General features: G+C 40.9%; 1 protein-coding gene across 1 annotated transcript in view; it reads right to left on the bottom strand.

Moving 5' to 3' along the window:
• Positions 1-7,855: 7,855 nt before the first annotated feature.
• TPGS2 (tubulin polyglutamylase complex subunit 2) overlaps positions 7,856-14,039 on the bottom strand; it is a 67,646-nt gene continuing 61,462 nt past the window's right edge. Inside the window, exon 7 of the mRNA XM_029581097.1 lies at positions 7,856-8,461. Coding sequence (XP_029436957.1) covers positions 8,252-8,461 — 210 coding nt within the window. The 3' untranslated portion in view covers positions 7,856-8,251. The remainder of the gene's footprint in view (positions 8,462-14,039) is intronic.

Here is a 14,039-nt window from a genome sequence, read left to right as displayed (position 1 = left end):
GTCCATAAGTTTGAATGCACAGCACTAGTCTCGCATGCAATGCTATTTTGGCAAGGCATGGTTAGAAAAATCAAAGCATAAACTCTCTGAGGCAGGCACCTTCAGCTGAACAGTATGCACTGTGCATCCAACGTTTGGTGCCCAGTTCAGCTGCAGGTACCTTCCTTGAGAGTATATGCTTTGTTAAGCTAGCTTTAGGTGCCCGCCCCAGAGAGCTTATGCTTTGATTTTACTTGCTATTCCTTACACAATGACTTGGGTGCAAGAATTTGCTCTCTGGAGTGGGCACTGGACAGTTAACTGAACAAACTGTAAGCTCCCTGGGGTGGGCATCTTCAGTTAAATGGTACGTCAAAATCGGGATGCACAGTGCCGAAGTACTGTTGAGCTGTAGGTGCCCAGCCAGAGAACTGACACTGAAAATTAAACTCCTGGGTCTGAGGTGGAGCAAACTCACATTTCTGGTGGCCAAAGTTATTCTATTGCTGTCCCCAGTCTAGGAGAAGCAGCTAGACACTACAACACTGGGCACAGCAATAGTAAAATATGGCCACCGGAAAAGTGAATAAAGTTTTATTTCTGCTGTGATCGGGAGGGTTAAGAAAATGTGCTTTATCTGTCTGCCCTTTAATGCACCTCCCCGCATTGCTGAGGAATAGCTAATGTCTCCTTTTACACGGGTTTTGCATGCACTCATGTTAGTTTTAACATTGGCTTTTACTCCTGGTTTAGCGCATATGTTTTAAGAGTTAAAACCTCTGTTAAATGCCAGAGTTAACGTATCACTGATGAATGCATGCTATAACAGGAGTAAACACCTGCGTAAACATTAGTGTGCCTTCTAATGTTGGCTTCTTTGACAGGCAATTCCTCCTCTTTGCAGACAACATAGCACTATATGGGCTGGATCGAAGGCTTAGGTTAAGAATATAAACTCTTTCTTGTCTGCTGCGTGGAACTAAGTGTCAGTGACTAATTCAAAATCAATCCTGATAAGACGGAGTGTCCTGTACCTGGCCCAATTCCCTTCCAAACAAAAGGACTCATTCCATATCCTTATAAATGGCTGCTTGCTACTTGTCAAACTAGAGGCTAGAAATCTTGGGATCCTAACAGACTACCAACTGAGTTTATGTTCTCAAGGGAATGCATTTTTCTATCCAGGGGAAAGCTGTCTTCAATAAAGAACATTTGGCCATTTTCAGACATGCAGCTGTTACATCTCATCCGAACTACTACGATGCACTGTATGTATGGTTTCCAGCAACACTATTGCACTGCTTGCAAGTCCAAAATGCAGCTGCCTGCTTTCCTATCAAGTATGAGACCCTATTACTCCAATGAGGAAATCTCTCCATCGGTTTGCTGTTTCTCACAGAGTCCAGTTTAAAGTCCTTTGTTTAGCTTTTCAGGCTATGCTAAGCCCTGACCCTACTTATCTCTGAGAATGCCTCCACTGCTAAGTCCCGGGCCTATCTCTGAGATCTCAGGAAGTCTCATTACTTTCTGTTAGGCAGGCTCAGTTGGTCTGCACTTGAACTAGAGCCTTTTCTTGTTTCATAACCATACTGTGGAACAAACTTTGAATAGAAAATTGACAGCGGAATGATTATTTGGCTTTTTGACAATCCTTAAAGACTTGTCTTTTTATCCAACAAGCTTAGGGAGTTGCCAGTCTGCTTTTACGTATCATATATTGATTGTATGGACTATTCACACCAGTTTGTTTTATACTTTTGTTACAGTACGTTTTCTATACTGTTTAATTCAGTGGATATTTGCATAGCAGTTTTGCCAACTGTATTGTTTTTAAGCTTTTTATTGTTCCTTGCCATAAATAATTAATAAAATGGCAAGCAACACGTTTTTAGTAACTAAATCGTCCAGAGGCACTTGCAGGGTGGGAGGAACTAAGCGAATTAGAACAAAGGTAGGCAAAACTAAAAGCAGCTTTTAGAATGGCAACAAGCCCTTGCATTAGGGAAATTAATACAAGCGAAAGAAACAAAAGGCCAATAGGGTTTGCTAAAGAAGTGGCTGAAAAGGTAAGGCCAAAAATGCACATCAAATACTTCACCTCCCATACAAGGAAAGTGTCTGTATTTCCAATTAACAATTGTCAAACAAAATCTTTTTATTCTTCACTGATTGCACTACTTCTGTAATATAGTTTGTGTTTAACAGCACTACACTTTTTCATAAAAACATACATCTCTCCCTTTATTTACATCACACATACATGCTCTCACCAGGGATGTTTCTCTGGATAGTATGTGGTGATTCGTATGAAAGAGATTGTGTGTATGTGTGATTTAAAGAAAGGAAGGGATGTATGGTTTTATGAAAAAGTGTTGTGCTGTAAGGTTTAAATATGTAAACAAAAATAGTACAGAAGTAGTGCAATGTGCAATCAGTGAAGAATTAAAAGATTCTGTTTCCTTGTATGGGAGGTGGGGTATTTGAGGTGTATTTACAAACAGTTGTTGTTTCTTTTGTGTGCAAGGCCAAAAATGCACCAAAAACAGAGAAGTGTAAAATGTCTGTAAAAGCTGAGAGAAGCAGAAAAGGTTATCGGGAAAGCAGAGGGCCAAACAGGAGAAAAACCAGCTAAGGCAGTAAAGCGAGGTGACAAGATGTTCTACATGTGTTAGTGAGAGGAGAACATGTAAGTCTGGGATTAAATGACAGACATTTAACAGAGGAATGCTTTTCAGTAGTGCTCATCAAGAAAGGGTTGGAGGAGGACTGCAGATAGTCAGGAATGTGAGTGGTAGAGAGATAAAACCCATTAAGAACATAAGAACATGCCATACTGGGTCAGACCAAGGGTCCATCAAGCCCAGCATCCTGTTTCCAACAGTGGCCAATCCAGGCCACAAGTACCTGCCAAGTACTCAAACATTAAATACACAAGCAATTAGCAGAACTGAAATTGGACAAAGCAATGGGGCCAGTTTTTATACATCTTACGATATTAAGGGAGCTTAGAGCAATCCTGTCTATTCTGATGGTTCTATTCAATCAAGTCTTTGTAGACGGGGGTGAAATTCTTCCGAGCACGAAAGAAGAGCAAAATCTGGTGGCCAAACAGAAGGATAAGGTGACCGCAAAAGCAGAAAAGATGCTTGGGTGCATAGGGAGAACTGTCAGCAGAAAGAAAGGTGACATTGCCTGTATAAATCTTGTAAGGATCCATTTCCACGCGGGTTCGGAAACCGGATGCCGGCAAAATTGAGCGTCCGGTTTTCAATCCACGGGCCGATTTCAAATTTTTTTTAAACTTTTTTTTTAAACTTTTATTTATTTATTTATTTTTTTAAACTCTCGGGACCTCCGACTTAATATCGCCATGATATTAAGTCAGAGAGTGCACAGAAAAGCAGTTTTTACTGCTTTTCTGTGCACTTTCCCAGTGCCGAGAGAAATCAACACCTACCTTTGGGTAGGTGCTAATTTCTGAAAGTAAAATGTGTGGCTTGGCTGCACATTTTCCTTTCTGAATCGCACGGGAATAACTAATAGGGCCATCAACATACATTTGCATGTTGCGGGCGCTATTAGTTTCGGGGGGGGGGGGGGGGGGGTTGGACGCGTGTTTTCGGCCCCTTACTGAATAAGGGGTAAAGCTAGCGCGTCGAAAAAGTGCGTCCAAATGCGGGTTCACAATGCACTCCGCCGGAGCGCACTGTACTGTATCGGCCCGAATGTGAGGTAGCCAAAGAAGTCTCCCTGAGCCCTTTACATGTCAGACTAGCCTAGCCAGAGCTGGAGGGATGATAACTGCAGGAGAAAGGATGTGAGAATCCAGTTATTTTACTGAGAACCTCAAAGGGAAGAAGCTCTTTGGGAATGCAGTTTTTTTCAAGCTGAGGATCCAGAATTACCACGGCCAGAAGGGCTTCCACGGACTGTGAAGTATGCGCTTACCCTTCTGTTAATGATTGCTCCTGGGAGCTCACTCACACCCAGGAACTTATGTCGACATGAGAAAAGTACCCCTTCGATTTACGAAGGGCAGGAATAAACTGAGTGCCTATGCTCTTCCAGGCCACTTCCCTCTAGTAATTTGGCTGCATAATTTTATGTAAGAACCAACTGCATTATAACTGCCACGTGCAAGTAAACTGTTTGTGTTTGCATTTATTCTTCTTTTTCCAGTGAACAGTGGGGACTGTGGTGGCCTAAGAGGAAGAACTGATTTTTGGAGGTATTTTATTTGGCTTTTTGGAAGAAGGGAGTTATTTTTCCTCCACCACCACCTTCCTACCTATTTTTGAGGAGAGATTTTCCTACCAAGTGATGGGACAGTGAATCAGAGGATGAAAATGGAGCAAGAGTTTGTGGCACTTTGTATCATGAGGATGTTTTGCTATTTTGGCTTGAATTCTATTTTTGAAGTTACAGTAAACTTTTTTTTTTTTTTGGGTTGAACACCACTGTGCCTGTCATTTTTTATTTTTTCCAGAAGTGAAAAGCTACCCCTGAGGTCTAGAATAATGAGTATCATTGTGAGAAAATTGAGTGGCTTGAGAAACTACTTTTTGATCCCTATTACCAAGCACCCAGGGCTCCGGAGGACTGCCTTCTTCCCCCGCCAGTGGAAGCCCTGCACCCCAGTGGCTAAATGTGTGGTGAAATGGAAGAGTTAGAGGTCTGAGACTTTGAGTTTGGCCCTGGGGCCCTTTATTCTGGCTCTAAACCGAAAAGGAAGGTTACAAATGGATTAAGGAAATGAGTCCGTTAGTAAAAGGCTCATAGTTACAGTTATTAACTACAGAAAGCCAGTGATGCAACACAAATGGATATGGAATTCTCATAATCACTCTAGTCCATAAATCCTATCATATCAAAGCAATTAGAACTTTACCCATGTGCACACGTGGACTTCAAAGCTGGTGTTAACTGCGGCCAAAGAACCTTGATCTTCTCTGCTGGATGTACATACCTCAGAAATTCCATGCTAATAAATGCAGGGCTACCCGTCTAACTCCTGAAGACTACTTTCTGGTATTGATCCTATCAGAATACATTTGCACATTATCTGTTGCGCAATTTATATCTGTAATAATCTATATTACAATATTACCCATCCCTGGATAAATAGTGCTGTCATCTTATATTCCAGACACTGTAAACAGCACATTATATCTGAAAATGTTCTGCATGGTACTTAACTGCTACCTCTGACCTTTATTTCATTTTCTTATCTACATCTGTCAACTCTTTCCTCTGTTTTCTCTAATAATTTATATTCCATGTTCTAGTGAAGCACATATAGTTAGGATTATTTTTCCCTAAGTAGACAATGCTGGGATGCACATTGGTAACGGATCTTGGATGAAAAGGACACCATGGACAACATGTTGAAACCCTCAGCTCAGTGTGTGATGGCGGTCAAAAAAGCAAACTGGAATTATTTGGAAATGAATGCAGAATACAACTGCAAATATCATAATGCCTCTGATTCGACCCATGGTGCAACTGAACCTTGAGTATAGTGTGCAGTTCTGGTCACCCTCTCACAAAAAAGATAAATTGGAACTAGGAAAAAAAAAAAAGTACAGAGAAGGGCAACAAAAATGATAAAGGGGATGGAATGGTCCCCTTAAGAAAAGGTTATCAAGTTAGGGATCTTCAGCTAAAACTTTACCATATCCCATCTTCAGAGGAGATATGCTAAAGGTTTCTAAAATCATGAGCGAGGTGGAACAGGTGAATAGTAGACAGTTATTTACCCTTTCAAATAGTATTAAGATTAGGGGTCACTTCATGAAACTAACAGGTAGCAGCTGTACCAACAAACTAGGGTACAACATAGGACAAAATTCATCTTTGTCTGACTTTCCTCACTTCAAATGACGTCCAATCTTCACCAAGGTGTAACTGTGCTGTTCGTACATCTCACTCTGCATGCGAAACTGGCCTCTGAACCCTAAACCACCACCAAAACCTCACCTCAACCAATTAGATGGCCCTCGTATAGAGATATAAATAGGTGCACCCAGTGAGAGCCTTCCCCAGAAGCTCTCTCTTTCTCTACTCCACTCCTTCTCCCTCTCCAAGCCCAGAAATGGCCAAAATGCAATACCAAAAATTTGTCACGAATTGCGTTATGGTCACTTCGGGCATATCGCACAGCCTAACGCCAGGAAAAAAGGTGTAGTTATTTCCAGTATTAAAACCGTGCGATAGCATGCGTTATGCTAATGCACGGTGCGATATTGCTCCTCATTTAACTAAATCCCACCCAAACTCCTCCCCGATCCTGCCCCACCCCAAAATTTGCATTTGCGCTGTGCGTTACAATTTCTTCGCACGCATTAACACATTATCGCGTGTGTTAACGCATTTTTTATGAATGTCCCGGTGAATTAGGCAAGTATGCTATTAACCCACTGTTTCTCTACCGTGCCCGCCTAATTCAGTGCCTTCTCTTTGTTCTGTACAACACTTCATGCATCTACAAAGTGGACTCTCTCCTCGAAAACTCATGTTCAATACATTGGTTAGTCAATAAAGTGCCACCCCCTTCGTCACTCTTGCAATTGATTACTATGTCATTTCTGAAATTCATTAAGCTGCTGTCTCTGTAATTGACCGATAACTGTAGGAGGAGCTAGGTTGGCAAGAAAGTCACAAATGATTCTACACATTGCATCTGATTGAGCCATACAGTCTAGAAATGTGGCACATATCTTTCCACACACTACTTTAAGTCACTCAGATTCTATTCCAGGTGAGAACGTTTGTGTCACTGGTCCCAACATGCTTAATTTATTTATTGGCTTTTATATACCAATAGCCGTTTGCACATCGTATCGGTTCACAGGTAAAATTGCGCCAGAAATCGCTTAACAAATACATGGAACGAATGGAAACAATAGCCTAACCGGGGCATAACAAGAACATGTAACAGATGGTGACCATGCAGGGTAGTAGGTAACAAATGGAAAAAGATTGACGTATGCTAAGGGAGCAGGAATAACAGGGGATGTGAAGAACTACGTACAGGATGAGCAGAAATTATGGGGGAGAAGGAGTAGAGATCGGGTAAAGGGGAGTTCAAAGGACTGGCAAAGAAAGCAACTTAAAAATGACGACATCATTAAATAACTAATACACAACACGTACTATTAGTTGCTGTGAATACTTTGAATATCTGCAGAATGCCAGAGGTATGACTTTCTTTGAAAATATATAACAAACATTAAGATGATGAACTGTCCCAGAATAAGCCTATTTTTCCTTTACTTCTTTTGCAACATATTTTACAACAATGGCTCTTCAGCATCACAATAGTATTAAACTGTTTCACATTTTGTCATGCAACATTATAGCTACTCCTCACAATATTTACTAAGACTACATACAGTGAAATAACCATGGTAAAACCCACTACAACAAACTCCAGCTTTACAATTACAGTTTTCAAGTTGTCAGCCAAAGTGTTGAGCAACAAAGACTGATGGCTCATGTGACAGCAGTGACTGGCAGATGACGAGGCTGGATTGCACCTTTCATGGATTGCCTCTTCACTTTCAGTCATATTCATTTCAGAAACATTAACACATCCGTCTATAGTGAAATGTTCTGCTGCAGGTGACAGCAATTTTATTCCAATAGCTCTCAGAGGCTCAACAAGGCTTTTGCATTACTGCTTCTCAATTTCCTTCACTCCTTCTTTGTGTCTGGATACCAGAAGGACCTGAGAGCTGGATCTATATGCCAAAGTGATATCCGCTCCCTCAAGTCATAGTCTAATGTTAGCAGAATGGGATTCCTTAGGCTCTCTGATATTTTCAGAATTGCAGTCGTATGCCTCTCTTTTATTCTATTTTATATCTATCTCTGTATATGTGAACTGGTACTTTCGGGTGATAATCACAGAGACTGAAGCCCTGAATCTTTTTTTTTTTTTTTTTTTAAATAGATGAAAGACCAAGAACTTGCCTTTAGCAGCTCTCCTGAGCTGTAGTATCTTGAAGTCTCTTCTAAACATTAGGCCTGATGCATGAAGCTTGCCAAACTCCTGCTGGGAGTTTTGGGGCCAGTTCATCTCTACAGTCCTGCAATAAATATCCAAGTAGTTTCTTTTCATGCAGATACTATACAATTCATTTTGCATCTAAAACAGTTCATAAGTAATAAACTAACATTGCAGACCCGGAGTTACTAGACTGTGCTGCATTATATTTGCAGCTGCATGGAGATTTCAATCTCAAGTTTAACCTCTTTGAAAACTATCCTTGACTTATTTTCTAGTTGGACGCTTGCTGGTGACGGTGCTTGTGTGGCCTTTCTGGGATCCTGGCGGCTGGGCTGGCAATTTCTTCTTGATTACCGGAGTCTTGCATTTGCTTTTAAAAACTTTGCTGGGGTCCAGGTTGTTGAGGAATGCCTCTGTCTCTTCTGACAGTAATACCGGGTTGAAGGTGACGGGCTTGTACATATTAAACCATTGCTGAAAAATATCACAGTGAAAGATGAGATGAAAAAACAAAACAAAAAAAAAAGATGCATAGCTCTTATATTACGCCATAGGTTCAGAGCTTGAAAAATCCATTTGTCTGTTCATCAACAACAAATGAGGTATCAGGACTGGTGAACCAGATGCTCTGCCCTTCCCATGTCGCCATTCCCTTCTCCCTCCATGCCCACTTCCTTCAGCTTTGCTGAAGTGAGAACTGCGAGGGACAGAAAGGGGCATCATGGGCTCAGTTACTAAGAGAAAGCTTCCAAAATTTGTCTTGGAGACCACACAGCCAATCAGATTTTCAGGACAGCCATAATGAACATGCATGAGATTCTGGGTCTCCAAAGGCTAAAATGTGGGTAAGCCTTGCGCCAACAGGCAGAACAGCAGCTGCGGTTTCTTATCTGAAAAGAAAACCCGCGTGAGAGAAGGCAGGGCTGCTGCAGAGACTGAGAGACCCCCCCACCTACCTTTGCCCTTATCTTCACATCCTTCTGCCACACAGCACCTGATCTAGCAAAATCAAAGAAAGCAGGAAGGGAGGGCACTAGAGTAGGGGCATTGCAGGGGGCAGATTAAAGAGTGGAGGTGCATGAGGTGGGGGTGGGGGGAGGGGGGGAGGAGGAGGAGAAGATATAGGGCAGCAATCAAGATATTGTTCATAAAATGGAAAGCAGGCCCAAATGAAGAAGAGAGGCAGGAGCATCAGCATTGGCAAGTCAGATGTAACACAGTAGTAAGATAGACCAAGAGAGAATTTGAGAAGAAGCTTGCCAGAAAAACTAGAACTATTTTTTTTTAAGTACATTTGAAGCAAAAAGCCTATGAAGGAGTCGTTTGGGCCACTAAATGACTGAGAGGTTAAAGAGGTGCTCAGGGCGGACAAGGAAATTGCAGAAAATCTAAATGCCTCAATCTTTACGGAGGAGGATGCAGAGAATACCCACACCCCCAATTCTGTACTGGTAAATAATTCTGAGTAACTAAAACAAATATCTGTGATAATGGAGGATGAAATAGATCAAACTGACAAACGAAAGAGTAACAAATCACCAGGATCAGATGGCATCCACCCCAGAGTCCTAGAAAGAACTCAAACATGAAATTACGAGGCTGTTGTTAATAATATGTAACCTGTCATTTAAAACAACTACAATACCTGAAGGCTAGAGGGTGGCCAATGTGACATCAATTTTTACATTTAATATTTATTACATTTTCCAAAAAAAAAAAAAAATTAGAGAAACTAGTGTGAGATTCAAAACATTAACAACATTGTAATAAATACAAATAGGTAATTAAACCTCACCATAGTACAAAAAAAATAATTAGGTGGAGGAGGACAGAAATAATGGAGAAGAATAGGAAAAATAAACCCCAAAAGGAAACTGAAACCAAGCACTGATCAGCCCTACTACATCAAAACTATTCTAGTTTTCCCCGATGCCAAATAGAAAGCTTTTTAGAATCCAAAATAGTTTTAATTAATCAGGAAAAAAAAAAAAGACAACCAGAATAGTATTTTATTAAACATTTACATGGGCAATGTAGTGTGAAGGAAGCACCAAGAGTCCTAGTCTCTTGGCACATTGCTAAAAATGTCTGCTTTCTTTCCTGTGTAATCTTAGCCAGGTCTGGATGAATCCAGATCTTTTGCCCAAGGTATGCTGTACTCGCATTACAAAAATACAATGTATTATTACATTCAAATCTTCTTCAAAAACCACATACATAAATAATGTCACTCTTTCATGACTCTCCAAAATAGACTGTTCCAGAAAAGCAGTCAAATTCAGTTAATCAACAGAAGCTTGCTGAACCTTGCTGAACCTTCCTCCGGCTATCAGTAGGAAGCAAATTTTATTGACAGTGGAACTGCTTCAAGTGTTGTATGCAATACGTCAGTTAATCTTTTGAACAGATTACGAGGCAAAGTCCCAGACGGTCCAGGAAAATTTAAGTTCTCAAGATTTAAATATCTAATTAGATTTTCTAAGCTTTCCAATTTATGATGTATAAGCATGTTATCTTGTAGGAGGTCAAGATGGTGGCACGACTCTCCACAAACATGCAGCCTGGTTGTTTTTTTGGCAAACCAGTCTATTCTCTGCTGGGGGGGGGGGGGGAGGGGAGGAACTAGGGACTTAGAGGGTTAGTTCCTAATCTGCCCCTTTCTTTTGAGAAGTATCTCTCAAAAAAAATATCAAGAAGCAATAAGCAACAGAGAAGGACGCGATGCTATTCCTTGATTCTGCCATCTTAACTACTCCCCATTCAACACCAATTTTTAAAAAGGGCTCTAGGAATGATCAGAAAACAATAGACTGCTGAGTGATACTGGTCCAGGCAAAATGGTAGAATCTAGTTTTAAAAACAAAATCACTGGCCATATAGATAGACATAGCTTAGTGGGGAAGAGTCAACATAGTTTTAGCCAAAGAAAGTCTTGCTTATCAATCATTTAGATTTTTTTTTTTAAGGTCTAAACAAACATGTAGATAAAGGTGAGCTGGTTGATACTGGAGAAATTACTTACCTGATAATTTCGTTTTCCTTAGTGTAGGCAGATGGACTCAGGATCAATGGGCATAGTGTACTCCTGATAGCAGTTGGAGACGGATCAGATTTCAATCTGACGTCAGCCCTAGTACATATACCCCTGCAGGAAGTGCAGCTCTTCAGTATTCTCCTCGAAAAGCATTGTGGATATGTGTGTGTTATAATTATTTAGTGGATCCTTAGTTCAGCTAATCAGTAGGAATTTATCAGCTGATAGGCGGTTTAAAACAGGAAACAATTCAATTAAAAATGACTTTAATTTCACTGAAATTGGAAGTTCAACCAGGACAGTCAGATGAGGCAAAAGATTAAAAAACAAAACAAAATCTGACTGAAGTCTGTAGCTGTCACATAAAAATATTAACTTCAGAAAAAAAGTACATTCAAAAAACAAACTGAGATCTGTAGTCACAGCAAATGCTAGCCTCAGAACAGAAGTGTATTTAAATACACAAATTACTAATTAATGAAGTAATTAGTAAATAAACACTCTAAACATTCAGAATTAAAAAATTAACTAGCATTAAAATAATTAATTAAAATAAAGGCAACAGACGGGAGATCAATAAATACCAGTCTTTCTCCGTTGTAGATCGTTGCCAAGGCAACCAGAACGCTCAGCGACGCTGTTTATATTCCTCAGCTGTTAACTTTAACAGCTGAGGAATGCCCCCTGTCCCACGCTGACTCCCTGCACCAATCACCACCAAACCCCCATTGGCATGCGAACACACGCGTGATGATGTCACCGACGTGCGCACACCGCGCACGGGCAAGGCCTGCGACGTCGGTCCCGATCAGGCTGAACTGGAGACCGACACACCGCAAGCCCCGAGGCAGCCCGGCCCAACCCCCGACACACAGAGAGAGGTAATGAAGTCTTAACAGTACTCCCCCTCTTATGCCCCCTCCCAGAAGGTCCGGGTTTAGTAGGATTATCTTCATGAAATTGTCTTAAAAGAGATTTGTCCAAAATGTTTGATGCTGGTTCCCATGTATTCTCCTCCGGACCGAAACCTTCCCATGAAATCAAGTATTCCCATCGACGATGATGAAAACGTACATCAAGGATATTCTGAACTTGGTAAATAAGATCTGCATCAGCAGTTGTATTCACTGATTCAGAGGGAGCTGGATGAAATCTTGAAAGAATTATTGGTTTAAGTAACGAAACATGAAAAACGTTATGAATTCGGAAATTTGATGGTAGTCTTAGATGATAAGAAAGTGTACCTATCCTTTCAGTTATTACAAAGGGTCCAATGTACTTCGGGACCATACGCATAGAAGGAACTTTAAGACAATATGTCGAGGGCTAAGCCACACTCGATCTCCAGTTTTAAAGATAGGAGCTGCTCGTCTATGTTTGTCTGCAGCTTTCTTTGCCATATTTGCTGCTTTCGTTAAGTTAACTTGTGTTGAATCCCACAATGATTGAAGTTTTGAGCTGTAAGTTGAGCTGCTGGAGATGGTACAGACGTTGGAATTGGCAAAGGAGGTTTTGGTTGTTTTCCAAAGACTAACTGAAATGGGGAATTTCCTGTAGCAGAATGAATGTGAAAGTTATATGAAAATTCTGCCCATGGAAGTAAAGTCGTCCAATTATCTTGTTTATTTCCAATAAAAAGTCCCGGCGTGCGCACAGGCCACTCTCCTGTGCGTGTGATTCTGTATTCAAATGAGGGCCTGCGGCAAAAAGAGCGCTAGGGACACTAGCGCGTCCCTAGCGCCTCTTTTTGGACAGGAGCGGCGGCTATCAGCGGGTTTGACAGCCGATGCTCAATTTTGCCGCAATTGGTTCTCAAACCCACTGACAGCCACGGGTTCGGAAACCGGCAAAATTGAGCGTCCGGTTTTCAACCTGCGAGCCACGGGCCGATTTCAAATATATATATATTTTTTTTTTAACTTTCGGGACCTCCGACTTAATATCGCCATGATATTAAGTCGGAGGGTGCCTAGAAAAGCAGTTTTTACTGCTTTTCTGTGCACTTTCCCGGTGCCCAGAGAAATTAACACCTACCTTTGGGTAGGCACTAATTTCTGAAAGTAAAATGTGCTGCTTGGCTTCATATTTTGCTTTCTGAATCGCACAGGAATAACTAATAGGGCCATCAACATGCATTTGCATGTTGTGGGTGCTATTAGGCTCAAGGGGGTTGGACGCGCGTTTTCGATGCGCTACTGAATAAGGAGTAAAGCTAGTGTGTCGAATACGTGCGTCCAATCGCGTGTTAACAGTGTGCTCCGCCGGAGCGCACTGTACTGTATCGGCCTGAAAGTGAACTCTGTTCTCGAAAGCTCATGCTTTAATAAATTAGTCTATAAGGTGCCACTTGATTCCGTTCATTTTTGTTATCCCTCTGAAGATTTTATCTTCCTTAAATGCCAGTTTAACACCTTGATCATCTAAACTGTCTAACCAACTTTCTCACAGGCTTCCTGCTTTGGATATTTTTTAAAAAGTCTTGATTACGAGTTTTTGTATCTTCACCCAGCTTCTTTTTAAATTGTCTTTTAGCCCACCTTATTAATGTTTTACATCTAACTTGTCAATGCTTATGCTTTTTCCTATTTTCTTCAGATGGATTCTTTTTCCAACTTTTGAAATAGGTTCTTTTGGTTAAAATAGCCTCTTTCACTTCACCTTTGAACTATGCAGGCAGTTTGGCCTTCCTTCCACTTTTTTTTTTAATGTGAGGAATACATCTGGACTAAGCTTCCAAGATACTATTTTTAAACAATGATCGCGCCTGGTAAACTCTTAACCTCTGAAGTTGCACCTTTCAATTTTTATTTTTTTTTTAATTTTCCTCATTTTATCAAAGTAGCTGTAGATTTACTTAATGTCCTCCCTCCAGTCATTAAGCTAAATTTGATCACACTACGATCATTACTGCCGAGGGGCCCCATCAAATCTTGCGTTTCTCTAAGAATTAGGTCTAAAATGGTTTCCCCCTCTCATCTCTTCACAGACTAATTGCTCCATGAAAGAGTCATTTATTTC

Source organism: Rhinatrema bivittatum, chromosome 1 (assembly GCF_901001135.1).
Source record: "Rhinatrema bivittatum chromosome 1, aRhiBiv1.1, whole genome shotgun sequence".
NCBI classification, from domain to species: Eukaryota; Metazoa; Chordata; class Amphibia; order Gymnophiona; family Rhinatrematidae; genus Rhinatrema; species Rhinatrema bivittatum.
This window is presented reverse-complemented; position numbering and strand designations above follow the sequence as displayed.